This window comes from Rhineura floridana, chromosome 11, assembly GCF_030035675.1.
Source record: "Rhineura floridana isolate rRhiFlo1 chromosome 11, rRhiFlo1.hap2, whole genome shotgun sequence".
NCBI classification, from domain to species: domain Eukaryota; kingdom Metazoa; phylum Chordata; class Lepidosauria; order Squamata; family Rhineuridae; genus Rhineura; species Rhineura floridana.
The window spans coordinates 32,019,428-32,036,453 of NC_084490.1; the positions used below are offsets into that span (position 1 = coordinate 32,019,428).

Below are 17,026 nucleotides of genomic sequence, written 5' to 3' on the forward strand. Positions count from 1 at the left end.
TTTGTAGTAATAAAAATTATAAAAAAATTGATACCAAAAGCCATCCTGGTCTAGAGTATCACAATCCTACAAGGCAGGTTTGTGTTACCATACAACCGTGTGATGCAGCTGCTTTTGACGGCAGTTTCTCATGGAGGCAGCCATTATCATGTGTTTGACCATTATGTGTGTCTAATTTTCATGCATTATTATTGACTCAGAAGGTGAGAGCTGCACAGAGGTGAGCAAATCCAACAAAAATTCTTCTTGGTTTCTGGATACACAGTAGAAAGGTGGCATTGTGGGGTTTTTTTGAGAATGCCTTATTTGACAATGTTTTGAAGAGTCTTACCTCTGCCACTGTAGTTTCAATCTTCCATGCTACAAGAACCCTGCGAGGTAGGCCTATGCCCATACAGATAATTTAATGCAGTGGTGGCCAGAAGGTAGACTGTAATCTATAGATAGATCCCTTGGAGGTTTGTAGTCAATTGGCAAGCACTTCTGGCTCCCAGTTGTTCACAATAGCAACAAATGGACACACACCTGTTTAGAAATTTGACAACTGAAATTAAGAATACTTGTGGAAAGTAGGAATAGATCTATGTGTGGAAAGACTGTGAGCTGATCTCAGTTCTGATAACCTTGTGCTCAACATCATCTCAGAGACATCATGTTCTTTCATATTAAACATCTGTCTTTTGCAGCTGGCTGCAGTTGGTGGAATTTGGGGTTCTAGTAAAACACAGGGTAGATCCCAGACTCTGCAACAGCAGTGCTCCCCCGGTAATGACAGCACTGCCACTCACTAAGTGGGGAGGGGTCAAGGTGCCTGTCAGTTCAGTACTGCAGAAAAGGAGAAAGCTGGGGGTTGGTAATCAGGAATGGATTTTTGTGTGGAAATATTGTGAGCTCAATTCAGTTCTAGAACTCAAAACAAATCCCTGGGCTAAGAATGATTTAACTCTAAATGTAGATCGTTTGTGGCTTGCTTGGGTTGATGGATCTTGGGTTATTGTAATAATAATAATGATAAAAAATTGGATACCAAAAGTGATCCTGATCTACAGTATTACAACCCAACAAGGCAGGTTAGTGTGTGATGCAGATGCTTCTGGCGGCAGTTTCTAATGGAGGCAGCCATTATCCTGTGTTTGACCATCACGTGTGCCTAATTTTGATGTATGACTCTTGACTCAGAAGGTGAGAGCTGCACAGAGATGAGGAAATCCCCCCAAAAAATTTCTGCTCAGTTTGTGGGTACACAGTAGGAAGGTGACATTGTATTTTTGAGAATGGTTTCTTTGACAATGTTTTGATGAGTCATACCTCTGCCATTGTAGTTTCATTCTTGCAAGCACTCCTTTGAATCATGCTACAACAACCCTGCAAGTAGGCCTCTCAGTTCAGCGGGATCAGACCTCCTAGAAGATTAAGAAGTAGCCATCCTTTCTTATCTAATCTGTCTATATTACAGGCTCCATAGAATCCTTTTTCCTTTTCCTTTTATAAATTTCAAATATCTGGGCCTGTAACCAGAGCTTGGAAAATATACTTTCTTAAACTACAACTCCCATCAGCCCCAGCCAGCATGGCCACTGGATTGGGCTGATGGGAGTTGTAGTTCAAAAAGTAACTTTTCCAAGCTCTACCTATAACCCTATCAAGAAAGTTGCTTTGTGCAGCATTAAAGTTGTAAAATAAAAAAAAAGACAGGTGTTTATCTTAAACACGATGAACTCATTTTATTAAGGAAGTACACAGGGATAGGAAAGCCTACGCTTCTACACTAGCTGAATTCAAAAGGGCAGGGAGAGAGAGAATTGTGAGAAGTTGTAGGAGAAATTGGAAGTGATGATAGTCCTAAGGATATCAGTCTCACCAATCAGAGGCATGCTTAAATTTGAGGAAAGTAACAAAGAAAGAATTCAAGCAGGGGCCCTTTCAACTAACTATATTCATTCCCCCTAATGGTCAATAGATTCAGAGCACACAACAAGAGAATGCATGATTGAAATGAAACTTCCAACATTTCCCCAACACTCCAGTAGGACGATTGAGTGGAATTGCCTTCTGAGACCAACCTTCCAATAAGGACCTGAGGCACCATAACACTGGGTTTTCCAGTCCAATGCATTCAAAAGAATGCCATTGTCATTGGCATCAAAAGACACAGAGAGTTCCAGGAATGCCAATATTGCAAACTGACTAAGGTGTTATGTCATAATTGAGTTTATTTATAAATACACAAGTCAAGCATAGATGAAGGCACATAACTTAAATACTGCAACAGCAAATTCCTCTGAACCCCGTTAAGATCTCCAGAAAGAGGCAGGCAGAACCCCAAAATGCTTAAACCCCCAAAACTCACATCTTCCCATATATGCATGTCTCACATCTGAATTCAAACTGTAGTTGTTATTGGTTCTTTTCCTCACTTACATAGATTATATCACTCTTGTTTAAAGGAAGGAAAAATATGTCTTTGCCATGTACAGAAGACTTAAGGAAGATCCAGTTATTGAAAGCAATCAGTCATTCCTAAAACAAAAAAAGAGAAGGTACTGACAAACCTTGCCCTTTGGGTTTCATGTACCCCCTTTTCTCTAAATCCACTAGTTTCACAGCTTATTAAGGAGATCCAATGAACCCATCCTACATAATGAAAGAAAATGTGAGGGGGGCTATGGAGAAATATGGGCTAAACCTGTACCCCATTCCCAGCATTCACCGTGACTACATTGTCCATCATCTGTGTGTTTGGTTGGCATGTGAAGGGGCTCCATGAGCATACTGATATACATGTGCCAAGTTCCTCTAAAGAGGGAGGGGGCACTAGTGGGTTTATCAGAAATCTAGTTCAATCTTCAATGTCTCAAGTATATTGATAAGGGATGAGCAAAAAGAAAAAAATCTTTTAGCTTTGGTTATATTTAACGTGTCATTTCAGGGTTTGGCACAATATTCTGTATGTATCGTTTTAGAATTAGTTTTACGTGACCAAATATGTGCATTTGCATGGACTTCAACATTCTGACCATAAACAAGAATTTAGGCAGGAACACATTTAATCAATGCTGCAGCAAGGAGGAACTGGTTTAGTCCTGCCCTATTAGTAGGAGTTTACTTTAGTAAATTGCTGAATTCATTTATTCAGGGGAAAGGAAATGAACCCCTCTTATCACTCCACACTCCACTCACATCCACAAAGTTCCCCGAAACTTTTCCTAATCATATCAATAAGCACTAGGTAATAGAACTTCTTTTCGTAATGCTAGGTATTTGGTAAAATGTCCACTGCATTCCTTTAGGAGAAGTGCACACAAGAAGCTCAGTGTCACAAAGATAATGGGGCAGGAAGGGAAAGCAATCTGTTTCTCTTTGTGAAGAATCACTTCACAGTGTTCACAATTGAGTGTGTTACTGCTGTAGGCACTGCCCAGACAATGCCTTTGCAACCATCACCTTTTCACTGAGGTTTGTTGAAGACTTTAGCCCTACTGAAGCATGGATCCTCCTGTACTAACGATGTATCTCTGTGTGCTTTAGATCCTTGGAAGACCAGGATTCTAAAATATGCAGTGAGCCTCCATGAGTCCAGCCACAGATCACACTGTGCCGCCCAACATGACCTGTGGTTATCCAAAGCTTTCTAAACCCGACTCGACCCTGTACCTGGATCCCTCCAAATCACCTCAACTCAGTTTGGAACTCAGCTGAATCTGGTGCACAGCCCTAAAATTTACATAGCCCAATAGCTGAAGGTCACTATTTATGTGGTCTCAAACTCTCCCAATACAAAAGTCAACAGATTCTGGAACGATAAAGCCAAATTTTGCCTCCTTACCTGGTTGAAGTATTTTTATTTGTTTGTTTTTACTTTCTTCCACATAAAGGAAGGAATTAAGCAAACCCAAGATCCACAGTTACACATAAAAAGAGGACACAGCAGCTAATAGCTTTGCTAGGGCAACCTTGATCTCTTTGTTTCTCATGCTATAGATAATTGGATTTAACATGGGTGGAACAAAGGTATATATCATAGTTAATGCCAAATCCAGATCAGATGGAGTATTAGAAGGAGGTCTCAGATAGGCAAACCATATAGTGAATATAAATATAGAAAACACAATGAGGTGTGGCAGGCAGGTGGAGAAGGCCTTTTGCCTGCCCTGGACAGACGGGATTCTCAGCACTGCAGTGAAGATCAGCACATATGTTACAATGATGAAGACAAAACACCCTAACTCTATAGTCACACCGATTGCAAGAATGGCAACTTCAGTTAAGTATGAGTCAGAGCAGGAGAGTTTTAGCAATTGTGGAATTTCACAGTAGAACTGATTGACCATATTGGAGCAAAAAGGGACTGCGAAGGTACCTCCAGTGTTCATTACCCCATAGAAAAGGCCAATGATCCAAACACCAGCAACCATTTGTGTGCAGGCTTGCCTGTTCATCATCATTTCATATCGTAAAGGATTGCAAATTGCAACATACCGATCATATGCCATAACAGTGAGGAGAAAGATATCAGATACTGCAAAGAAGACAAAAGAGAAAACTTGAGCCACACATCCAAAATAGGAAATGTTTCTGGTATTGTTGAAAGAATTGGCCATGGCTTTGGGTATAATGGTAGAAACAGAGCCAAGGTCCTGGATGGCCAAGTTCATCAGGAAGAAGTACATAGGTGTGTGTAGGTGGTGGTCAAAAGTGACAGCAGCGATGATTAGAAGATTCCCTGTTACAATTGCTAGGTACAATATGAGGAACAGAAGAAAGTGTAGAATCTGCAGTTCCCGAATTTCTGAGAATTCAAAGAGCAGAAATTCATAAAAGGAGGATCCATTATCCATATTTAGAAATGTATGACTAAGATGCTTGCCAGCTCTGGAAGAAAGCAGAACGGTAACTGTTAGCTTTGTAGCCTAATTTACCAACAAATATTTACTTAATTTCGGAGAAGGAGGAGGAGGAAAAAAGGGATAAAAATATGGTCTTGGTAAATACTTTGATTCTTCAAATTAATTTTTATGTCAGGAGTACTCCTTAGCTAAATACCCTTTATAATGAAGCCCTCAGTTACCAGACAATGGGACTCTAGAATAGGACTCTTGTTCAGGAGTTGGGGAAATTTGGAGGTGACATAATACAAAATTTGTAATTGATGCTCTCCAACATTATTGCAACACTCTTTCAGTGAAGGGCTTTTTTCAGTGTTATGAAGTTTCTTATATCTTATGAACTTCAAGGAGATTCAAGCAGGAATGAATGAATCTGTCACATACCAGTTTTTTTCTCATTTTTCCAGGCTTAAATATATATTATTGTTTTCTACATAATTTGCAATTTTTAGAGGAAAGTCTACATTAAAATTTGTAAGCTTTTCCATGCACATCACTCCTAATATGCACAGTTTTGCAAATAATTATCCCTACTATAATGTGCTTTCTAATTGTTTGTTTGTTTATTAGTAATCTGTATATAGCCATTGGCTGTTACAAAAGTATTATAAAACCATCACAAATATATATACATAAAACCGAAAAGGATAATAATCACTCAGGTATAAAATAAAACAGTTTTGAGACATTATATACAATCTTTAACATGACTAGCTCTGATCTTCTTTGCTGCCAAAGCAAAATTTGCAGTAGACATAATTATGTATGGTTGATCAGATGATACTAGGAAAACCACTGTACAGAACCTACTCAGAGCTTTATTCTTATGAGTCAGTGGAAGTAAAAATTTAACTCTCGGGAGGTGAAACAATGGGCAGTCTAACATATAATGGATCAAATCTTCAGGCACCTTACAACCTGCTACACATAAACGTTCGGCAAAGGGAATACCCAAATATCTGCCTTGTAGATACGCTGAGGGCATGACCTGGAATCTCAGTTCTGTATAGGCTCTACGGAGAGGGGCCTTCGTCAGTACATCCAAATATAAGGGCCATGCATGATTTGGTTTGATAGAGGGAAACCAGCTGGGAAAATGTGATGTGGCAATCGTTGCTCTATCGTATTGTGCTTCATAATCGAAGATCCGAATACGCAAGGCCTTTGAATTAAGATTTCTAAGCAAATTAGGAGTTAAATGGTAAAGAGATGCTATTGCCGAGAAATTTGCTGCCCAGCCTCTGTTTTCCAACTGATCCTCCCAACATAATTTAGCCAGTGAGAGGGACTCAGATATTAATAATTTCTTTCAATAACATAGAAACGCTAGATCCATCCTAGCTGATAGCGAGGGAAGATTGAGTTCAGCTCTCAAATGGGCGGCAGGGGTACCCCTAGGTAGGCCCAGAATGTGCTTAAAAAATTTGTTTTGAAGTGGCTCAAGAGCTAAACGCAGGGAAGGGCCCCAGATCTCATAACCATACATGATTGTAGGGAGTATTTTAGCTGCATAAAGTTTGGACATGGGTCTCATAAATTGACCTCCTTTAGAATAAAAAAAAAATTTCAGTTGCCCAAGGGCCCTAAGAGCTTGTATTTTAATATAAGTCAAATGCTGGGACCAGATCAATTTATTGTTAATGTGGATTCCTAAATATTTAAAGGTATATACTTGCTCTATACTATGGCCATTTAAATTCCATGATGTTTTGGATCTACTATATTTCCCACAAACCATTATTTTAGATTTTGTATAATTAATTTGTAGGAGTTGAGAATCACTATATTCTTGAAGGCATAGGAGCATACGTCTAAGTCCTATCTTATTCTGGGATAACAGGACTAGATCATCTGCGTAGAGAAGGACAGGGATCTTACTTTTCTTAATCGATGGTGGGAAAAAGGCAGGAGAGGCCATTGCTGAGACAATATCATTAATAAAAAAATTAAATAAGAATGGGGCCAGAATTCATCCTTGTTTGACTCCTTTTCTCACTAAAATCTTTCGAGACAGAGAGCCATTTAAACCAAGACAAACTCTTATAAAGGTATCATAATGTAATATTTGAAGAAGCCATATAGCCTCTTATCAATGCCCGCCTTATCTAATTTTTCCCAAAGAAGAGGGTGGTCTATCGAATGGAATGCAGCCGCAAAGTCGATAAACGCTAAATAAAGTGATTGAAATGAACCTTTTTTAACTTTCCTAATAAAATGCTGTAAAATAAACATTTGATCAATCGTGCTGGTCCCTTCCCTAAATCCTGCTAGTCGGGGAAGATGGCGGCTGAGCTTGTAGAACTATCAAGCTCTTTCATGTAAGCGACTATCTTTATTTTTCCTGGACTAATAATTCTTCCCTTTTGAAGGGTTTATCTTTTGGGAACCCTCGGGAGTAGGTAACCTTCATTTTTTAAACTAAATTGGACTGATTAACCTAATTTATTACCTTCTTCTTCCGTGGGGGTTTCCGAGCCAGATTTATCTCTCAACAAGTTGTTAGTCTCCCTCGCTGAGAGGAAAAGTATTTAATTATCGGAAATTGGAATGCTGGAATCAAATAAATAAACAGCTTTGGCAGTTTATTTATTTATTTATTTATTTTTAATATTTATACCCCACCCTACTTCCGTAGAACTCAGGGCGGCTTACAATTAAGAACCATAAACAATTAAAACAGTAATCGTACAGATTAAGACATTTAAAAATATTTATCAATTTCAATTAAAAGCTTGTCTAAATAAAACAGTCTTCACCTTGGCACGAAAAGACAAAAGTGAAGGGGCCAATCGAACCTCACTGGGGAGGGAATTCCACAATCTGGGGGTAGCCAGCGAAAAAGCCCTATTCTGTGTTTTCGCAAGAAGAACTTGCGGAAAAGATGGAATAGTGAGTAAGGTCTCACCAGATGATCTTAGAGTCCGGATAGGTTCATAGAGGGAGACACAATCCAACAGATAACCTGGACCTAAGCCATATAAGGCTTTATAGGTCAAAACCAGCACTTTGAATTGTGCCCGGAAACAAATTGGCAGCCAGTGGAGCTGGTATAACAGAGGAGTTGTATGTTCTCGAGACCCAGCTCCAGTTAACATTCTGGCAGCAGCTCTTTGTACCAATTTAAGTTTCTGAGCAGTCTTCAAGGGCAGCCCCACGTAGAGTTTTTCAGCTAAGGCCTTAATCTGAGCTCTCTATTCATCTTTTTTGAGAATGGTACTCACTAGGCAAAGATGTAGAGAGATGGTGGAGAAACAACAGGAAAAGCATCACTCTCAAGGAGCCTTCCAGCCAAAAATCACTACTTTTTTTCCCAATTTATTTTCATTTATTTATGCATGTTTGCACACATTTGCCTAATCCACATTTTTGTGTACATTTTCTGGTTGGAGAATTGTATTGAAACTTAGGTAGGCTTTTGTTAAAATGTAAATTTAAAAATATATATCTTATAGCTAATTTCAGGTGGCCTAGCTGCATGTATGATTGCAGTTTGTGTTCCAGAACAATTCATAATAAGCTTGTTTGTCATGAAACTAACAGCACAGCTAATACTATCCCATGCAAGCCAGAGTCACCAGTTATTCTTGTCCCATACCAGAAGTATCAAGACTCTCCCAATATTGAGTTCATTTTAGTCTTATAACGCTCCCAATTCTGTTGCTAAAATAATCATATGAAAAACCACTCTGATACACTCTTTTTTTTTTCTCATTCAAACCCACACAGGAGGATAAATTAATTCAGCTCTGAATCCTTGTTGGGCACCGAGCGCACAAGTGATCTAATTGCATCACTATTTGAAAAACACATTTCTTGTATATTTTTTATGATATTTCAAAGATGAAACAAAATCTGTCCAGGTAGTTGAAATAGAAATTATTATAGATGGGTCTGATTGCAACAATGAATAGTTTGCCAGATTACTAATTCTTAATTTTGACTTTAACTTTGCAAACCAGTTCAAATCAATCTTGTCTCAATTAAATAATGTCATTGGATATGAGAAAAGGTCAGGTGGGGAAAAACATAGCAGAAGCTGATAAAAGAGATTTGGCAGAACACAGTATTATGAAGTATTTGGTGGGATTCATTGCTAGTCCTCCTCAGTGTACACCCATTGAAGTTAATGAGCATGTCTCATTGGGTTTATTAAATTCAGTTAGTCTATTCTGAGAAAGGTTTAGCTGAATATAACCCATTATCTTGACAGCAATATGATTTTGTTTGGAGGGGTTGGGTAAATTAATATGAACTGGATGGAAGAAACACGAGATAACTATCGTGCTTAAAGATTAGGCACTAAAGGAAAAAGTGGGCAGAGCACAGATTTTCTACCAAAAAGACTGATAACTGATAAATGATGCATACCAGTGAGTATGATCAATGTTATTTTAAGTATGAAGGACGTTCAAATTTTACTTAATAAATTTGAGAAGGGGATATAATGCTTTCTTTGTTTTTGTGAAGAACAAGCTGGATTGTGAAATGGACACTCCACTGAATCAGTCTTTGTGCTTAGTTAATATATAAATATGTACACAAAAGAGGGACCAAATTCTCTAAATCTTATTTCTCATACTACTGAAAGAAAAGTAACGTGGAGAAGATGGGCATCTAGTGTTTAGTTTGGGCACTTCATATTAAAGCCTGACTAAAAGTGAAAATGAAATTGGATGAATGAAGCTTTTTGTGGACTATAGCTTTATCACTACATACATCTTCTGTGTATCTAATAGAGTGGAAACTAGTCTATGAAAGCTTGGAACATAATAATATTTTTGGTCATGTTTAATGTGCTACAAGACTCCGTAGAGTCAAAATGTTATGTTGTAACTGATCAATGTGAAACAGCTCAAATAAAAGTAGTGATACAATATACCTAAAAGTTCTGATGTTGTGTTATCTTGATAACTAGGCAAGAGATACGAGACTCACCAGCACTTCCTCAGCATGAATGTCTTTTGCTCATCCAGTTTAGATGTACTTTGATATTTTAAACATCCAGATTATTGGGCTCTATTTATAGGTTATATATATTTCAGTACTTGAATATGGGCATCTTATAGTCTCCACACCTGTAACGGCACCACCAGTTAATTCTCAATTCATGCACATAGGAGCAGACGGCATACCTCATACAGTCATATATTCTCACCCTCAGAAAGGGGATTTCCCATACTGCACAAAGCTCATCTGATGGTAACAAAACAGAATGACAAGAAGACTGTGGCAAGACTTTGTTTACAGTCTTGTTCTCTTTTCCTGAGCCCGGCAGGCTACTTAAGCTTCAAAGCTCAGTAGTTGCCAGATTCTAAAATTGAAAGTCAATCTTCAGTTGAAGAATAGAGGCAAAACACTAATTCAAAATGCACCAAATGGAACTTGCAATCTAAGGTGTCTGCCTAACCTCTATGCTGTGTAAGCACTAAGTATACTCTGCAACAAGGATGGGAAACTTGTGAATGGATTCCCACTCCCATCATCCTCAGCCAGCATTGTTAGAAATGATGAGGGTTGTAGTCTAAAAATACCTGGGGGGTGACAGGTTCATCAGCCCTGTTTTAGATACAGTCTTGGATATTGTGCTCACTTACAATTTAGTCTCCATGCACATTCTCTTCCTCTTGGTATTCCCAGTCTAATGTTCTACCTCTTTTGAGGGCAACTCTGAATAACTTCAGCACATGTGCTGGATAATGTATCCTTAGCTAAAACTTAATGAAGACAGGAACTTTGAAATCTCAAAATGTTAGGTGCACCAAACTAAGTGTAATGAACAAGAACCCTGCAGCATTGTGATTAAAGTGTTTATCTTGAGTATTTGAGTATTGCATATACTTAATAAACCTAATCTATATCTGTCATCCTGCTTTCGTTTAATCCCTCAGCATTGTGGTGTTACCAAAATGTATCTCAATACCGAGAAGGGCAATTTACATATATTGAACATGTCAAAATATCACTGCCATTTTCTAAAGTATTAAGAAGATAAATTATGTAGATAAAAGACTTACCTTTTTTCATAGATTTATTTTGACTCCTTATGCACTTTTTGCTCCAAGCATTAAGTGTTCACTGGTGATACATGGCATGTTATAAATGTTCTCCTGCCCTTTTTGAGGCAAAAAAAGCCTGTCTCCATTGGCAGTAAGAGATCCACACCACCAGAGGGAGGTTTATTAATATCAACCTTACTTGCATTGAGACTTGGTCTCAGCAATCTGCTGCAAGACAGGATTGTCGATGTGGTACGGAAAAAAATCTTATCTATGTTTTGCTTAGTTAGGAGATAATCTTATGTGTAGAAGACAGTGTGAATGGCAGAGCATTCATAACAACTAAATCCTCCTGAGTGCCACAAGAGCTTCTACTGCATGAAATATAGGAAGCTGTTTTATAGTGAATCAGACACTTCTTTGATCTAACTCAGAATTGCCTACAGTGATCCACAGTGGCTTTACATGGTTACAGAAAAGAATCTTTTCCAGCTCTACTTGGAACATGGGCAGCTTCCTATGTCACAGCTCACTTATTTAAAGCAGGGGCATTGATTCTTTAAAAAAACCCATAACTGCCACCACAACCCAATCCCCAGATGCAACCCCTGACAATGCCACCATATGGAGTTCTCTCATGGAGATGCAGGGAGCAATTTCAGACACCTGTTGCGCTAGGGGGCAGGGCTGAAAATCCCTTGAAAGGGAAATTCATCATTCATCTCTCTTCCATTTAGTGATATGTTTATGGCAAAAGCACCGCTTACTGTGGTTATATGCAAATCTAAGACAGACCAGAAGGCCAAACAGTCCTCTTTGCCCTGGATAACCCCCCCATTCAGGGCCTCTGCCTGGTGTGGAATGTGAACACCATGTCCCACATCATTTCTTTATCAATCATGATTCTGTGCTCCTAACAGGACACCAGTTTGCTGGTGTGCTCCAAATGTGCCTGGCCAAGGCTGACCTCCCTGCGGGTGTGTTTCAAACACACGTTTTTAGAACAGGAGCTGCTACTTCTGCAGCAGAGTGAGGAATGCCTGCAACCCACATAAAAGCATTGGATCACTGGAAATCACAAGACTTTTCAGAGTGCATCCACCCCCGAGCTGTTTTGAACTCTGCCAATAATTTGTGATTTGTTTCAGGCTAGAAGAGGCTGTGGATTGTCAGGTACAATATCGTGCACTGGGCAGAACTCCATGCAACATGCATACTCTTGTCTGAACAGCTGGGCTTGTTGGCTTGGGCATGCATTTCCTGGATTTCCAGATGAGGTACAAGATGGAGTGAGCTGTGCCCCCTAGTTAACCATTGGATCCCATGCTGTGGCCATCTTGATCTGCTGCTCATGCATCTGGAGGAGAATGACCTCTCCATCCATAAAGGCATTGGGTATTTTTGTAATGGAACTCCCTGGTATGGAGCACAGTCCCTTTCTTTTTCTCTCTAATTTTGTTGCCCATTGTAACCATTTTGTGCTGGCACACGTAGCACTTTTGTCATGGTATGCATACTGGCACCTCACTTTTTTTTACCAAAAGAGCACTACATAAAGGCATTGACTTGGAGCTAGCAGTGCAAGATGATACATCCTGCTTGGCAGAAGAGCCTTCACCCTTAATATCTCATAGAGGAGGTCAGATCTCCTGCTCCCCTGATGCATTCAAGGTAGCTGCCCAATTCCCCTGCTTTTTAATGTTGGATAGAAATAGCTGTGGGCTATACGCACGTTCTTAAACCGCAAGGATTTTTTTGCCTATTAGTAAATTTCTGATCTCTGCTTTTTAATCAGGAAGGTAAGAAATGGGATCCTGTGCAAGTTTGCCAAGAATCGATTGATCATTTGCATGCTTATGGAGTTAAGCGGGATTTACTCCCCTGCAATCATGCTTAGGATAGGTGAAAATGACCACAGTGGATGGGGAGGAGAGGAGGGAGGGGTGGAAGGGCAGAGGGGAGGAGGGGGATGGGAGCAGGTGGGAGGGGAGGAGGAGGAGAGGTTTGATAATTTGCACATTTATTGAATTCAGTGGGATTTACTCCTGTGCAATCATGCTTAGGATAGGTAAAACTGACTGGGGAGAGGGAGGGAGGAAGATGATTTGGTGTTCATCTCCCTTTCTCATTTGGGGCTTAAAAATTTTGGGATGCATTTAGCACCTACTGTAAACTTGAACATCTAGCAATAAATTACTCTAAGACTAAAACTATGCTTTTTGGTAGTCACAGTCCAAGGTACAATTGGACTTTAGATCAACAGGTCATAGAGCAATTCTACTCATTTAGATATTTGGGCATCATCTTCAGCGAGTCCCTCTCATGGAAGTGGCACAGAGAGGCGATGAAGCTGAAAGCAGAGAAAAAATTGGGGCCCAATTTCCCTGCTTTTATAAGTTTGATAGAAATATCCATTGGCTATAGAAACATTTTTAAACCACAAGGGTTTTTTTTGCCTATTACTGAATTTTATTACTATATCTTGAACAATTTTGTACACTACCTTGTATGGGAAATTTCACTCTAAAAGATAGTGGCCCAGTTCCAGAGCTTGGAAGATTACTTTTAAAAAGTAATAAAGTGACATGGCCCAAAAAAGTAGTAATTACCATTACAATTACAATTGCTCTGAAAGTAACTGATTAATTTACTTTTTCTCAAAAGTAATCACTGCTGTTACATTTCACTTACTTTTTCAAAAAAAAAGCCTACAAGGTGCTGGCCTTGGCTGCTGCACATTTAAGTAGCCTAAAACAACATTAAAGATAAACACACACATACAGAGGTAGTAGAATAATTCTTTTTATCCATGATAGCAATGGTGGTCTCTCTCTCTGCTGGTAAGGGAGGTGGGGACGCAGGCTGAGGCCACTACTCAGACCTTTGCATGTCAAACCAAGTGCAACCCCCCCACTCAGCCAGCAAGCATAATCTCTCTCACTTAGCCACCTCCCGCCCCCTGCCCTGCCACCAACTAAAGGACACTCACCCAAGCAAACATTTTCCCCTGAGATGCAAAAAAGTTAAAATACTGCAAATGCAGCACAGTAGCCAGAAAGGGTGGTGGAGGCCACTTTGTGTGCCAAGTTCAAGCACACACATGTTGTCATCTTTCACCTCCACAGTTCTTTATCTCAATTCTGCGGCTGCCTCCTTCTCCTCATTTATCCATGTCCTTGCCCTTTGGATTCTTTCCCCCTCCATTCCATTTTTTTTAACAATTGTTTTTGCCACTCCACCCTGCCTCACTCTCCACCTCCTCCTTGTCACCTCTTACCCACCCACAGACCATGATGATAATGAAAGTTAAAGAGGAAAGCACAAAAACTGGACTACAGCTGAACATCAAAAATACAGAAGTAATGACAACAGAAGATTTATGTAACTTTAAAGTTGACAATAAGGATATTAAACTTGTCAAGGATTATCAATACCTCGGCACAGTCCTTCACCAAAATGGAGACAATAGTCTGGAAATCAGAATAAGGCTAGGGACTGGGAAGGGCAGCTATGAGAGAACTAGAAAAGATCCTCAAATGCAAGGATGTATCACTGAACACTAAAGTCAGGATCATTCAGACCATGGTATTCCCAATCTCTATGTATGGATGTGAAAGTTGGACATTGAAAAAAGTGTATAAGAGAAAAATCCACTCATATGAAATGTGGTGTTGGAGGAGAGCTTTGTGCATACCATGGACTGGAAAAAGACAAATGGGTGTTAGCACAAATTAAAGTAGAACTATCACTATATGCCAAAATGATGCAACTGAGGTTTTCATACTTTGGACACATCATGAGAAGACATGATTCACTAGAAAATACAATAATGGTGGGAAAAACAGAAAGGAGTAGAATAGGAAAAAGACCAAACAAGAGATGGATTGATATGATAAAGGAAGCCACAGTCTTGAACTTATAATATCTGAACAGGGTGGTTTATAACAAATGCTATTGGAGGTCACTGATTCATAGGGTCACCATAAGTCGTAATCGACTTGGAGGCACATAACAGAAGCACAATTTGCATTTACATCCACCAGCTGAGCAGCTATAATAATGGAATTAACCAATGAGACAGATGGAAATGTGCTGCCTTCATTTGTATACTAGCTACTAAGCTAGTACAACTATAAATAATATTATGGCAGCTTAAAGGGTAGCAGTCTGCTTTATCAAACGCATGAAGTAGAGTCATAAAATTACCAACATAACTTAAAAGCAAAGCAATGACAGTGATCAGTTAACAAGTATAACGGTTACTGTCTGTTCCTTTTGCATCCCATTTGCCTCTGACTTCAATTCCATATACTTCCTCCCTCCAACCGTACATATATATGGTAACCAATTTAGGATTACGCCACATGCATTTGATAAAGTGGACTGTAGGCCACCAATGCTTATACCATAATACATTTGGTGGACATTAAGATGCCTTAAGACCTTTCGCTGTTTTTGCAGGAGCAAAAAGTCACTCCACCAGTTAGTACAACTATGCTTATTTGTGAGATTTTAAAACCTCGAGCGTGCCATGTCTCTGCCTGTTCTGCAGAATGGGCTAAGAAAGCAATCCAGGACCAGGGGAGAAGGAGAAGAAATTTGTAAAAGCAGAAAAGAAAAATGTTCCCTCTCCGGGTAGTAAGTGCTGAAGCACTATGGATATCTTGATCTAGGCATCTCCTCAGTTGTGGGTCCCCTGCGTTTTAATTTAATTTTTAATCAATGAAACTGTTGGACATTGTATTGGAAACATCTGTTTAATGCCTTTATTAGTTCTTCACAGAACACCAGAGCTCCTGCGTCAATGGTTATTTCTACACAACAACGGAAGCAACCTTTCTTTGAATGCTGGTTTTGGTGATGGCATATTAATGAGCTGGAAGGCAGGGACAGAGGAGATCTGTCTACGGGGGGGGGGGTTGGATTTGCTTTTATCATTGTTGTTGTTGTTGTTACTATTATTGCATTTGCACTTACAAATCACTTCCAATAAGGCATCCCAAAGTAATTTACATTATAACTGTATGCAGCTGCATCTCATCCTAGCCTCCAAATCAAGGGCAAGGGACAACAGGACTCCTTTAGAAGCAACTTTGCTTTTATTGCTGGCTCTGGTGGCAGTTGCCCTGTGATGGCATCACAATGAACTGGGCAGGGGGCAGGAAGGGGGAGGAGCTCTCTCTACAGGGGTTGTGGGCTTTTTGGATTTGCTATTGTTGTGGTGGTGGTTGTGGTGGTTATTATTACCATCATCATCATTTCCAGTGAGGCATCCCAAAGTGATTTACATTATAATATAACTGCACACAGCTGCTTCTCATGGTATCCTCCAAATCAAGGGCAAGGGAGAACAGGACTCATTTACCTGAAATTTCTGGGGAGGAGAGGGAATTCTGGCAGGAGCACCTTGTCACCTTGGAAGGAGGAAAGCAGCAACTCCTGAGGTTCCCCTTTCTATGCAGCTAATTCTACTGGAGTCCTGTTCTCCTTTGCATCATTCTCACCACCTTCCTGCAATGAGGCCCGACTGGCTGTTAAGCAACCTGGGGCAGCAGGGCAAGCGGGGGCCGTGACAGGTGTGAGGGGGAGGCAGCAGGCATGAGGGGGGAGGCAGCAGGCACGAGGTGGAGGAGCCAGCAGGCACGAGGGGGGAGACAGCAGGCACGAGGGGGGAGACAGCAGGCACGAGGGGGGAGACAGCAGGCACGAGGGGGGAGACAGCAGGCACGAGGGGGGAGACAGCAGGCACGAGGGGGGAGACAGCAGGCACGAGGGGGGAGACAGCAGGCACGAGGGGGGAGGCAGCAGGCACGAGGGGGGAGGCAGCAGGCACGAGGGGGGAGGCAGCAGGCACGAGGGGGGAGGCAGCAGGCATGAGGGGGGAGGCAGCAGGCATGAGGGGGGAGGCCTGCCCCACTTGCCCCTCCGCTTGCTCACTCGCTCAATTGCCCTGCTGCCCCCACCCCCGCTTTCTACCCCCACCTGCCCCCCTGCTCACTCACTCACTCACTTGCCCTGTTGCACCCGCTCTCTCCCCCTGCCTGGCCTGCTCGCTTGCTCACCTTGCCACCCCACCCCCACTCTATCCCCTGCCTGCCCCCCACTTGCTCACTTGCTCAATCACCCTGCCACCCCACCCCCACA

General features: G+C 40.7%; 1 protein-coding gene across 1 annotated transcript; it reads right to left on the reverse strand.

Moving 5' to 3' along the window:
• Nucleotides 1-3,905: 3,905 nt before the first annotated feature.
• On the reverse strand, nt 3,906-4,838 carry LOC133367776 (olfactory receptor 14A16-like). Its single transcript, XM_061591877.1, has one exon. It carries the CDS (start codon nt 4,836-4,838, stop codon nt 3,906-3,908), a length of 933 nt encoding a protein of 310 aa, XP_061447861.1.
• Between the last annotated feature and the right edge of the window lie 12,188 nt (nt 4,839-17,026).

Bases quoted from the DNA above. Each gene is read 5' to 3' on its own strand.
- LOC133367776 (XM_061591877.1), bottom strand. From the start codon at position 4,838: ATGGATAATGGATCCTCCTTTTATGAATTTCTGCTCTTTGAATTCTCA.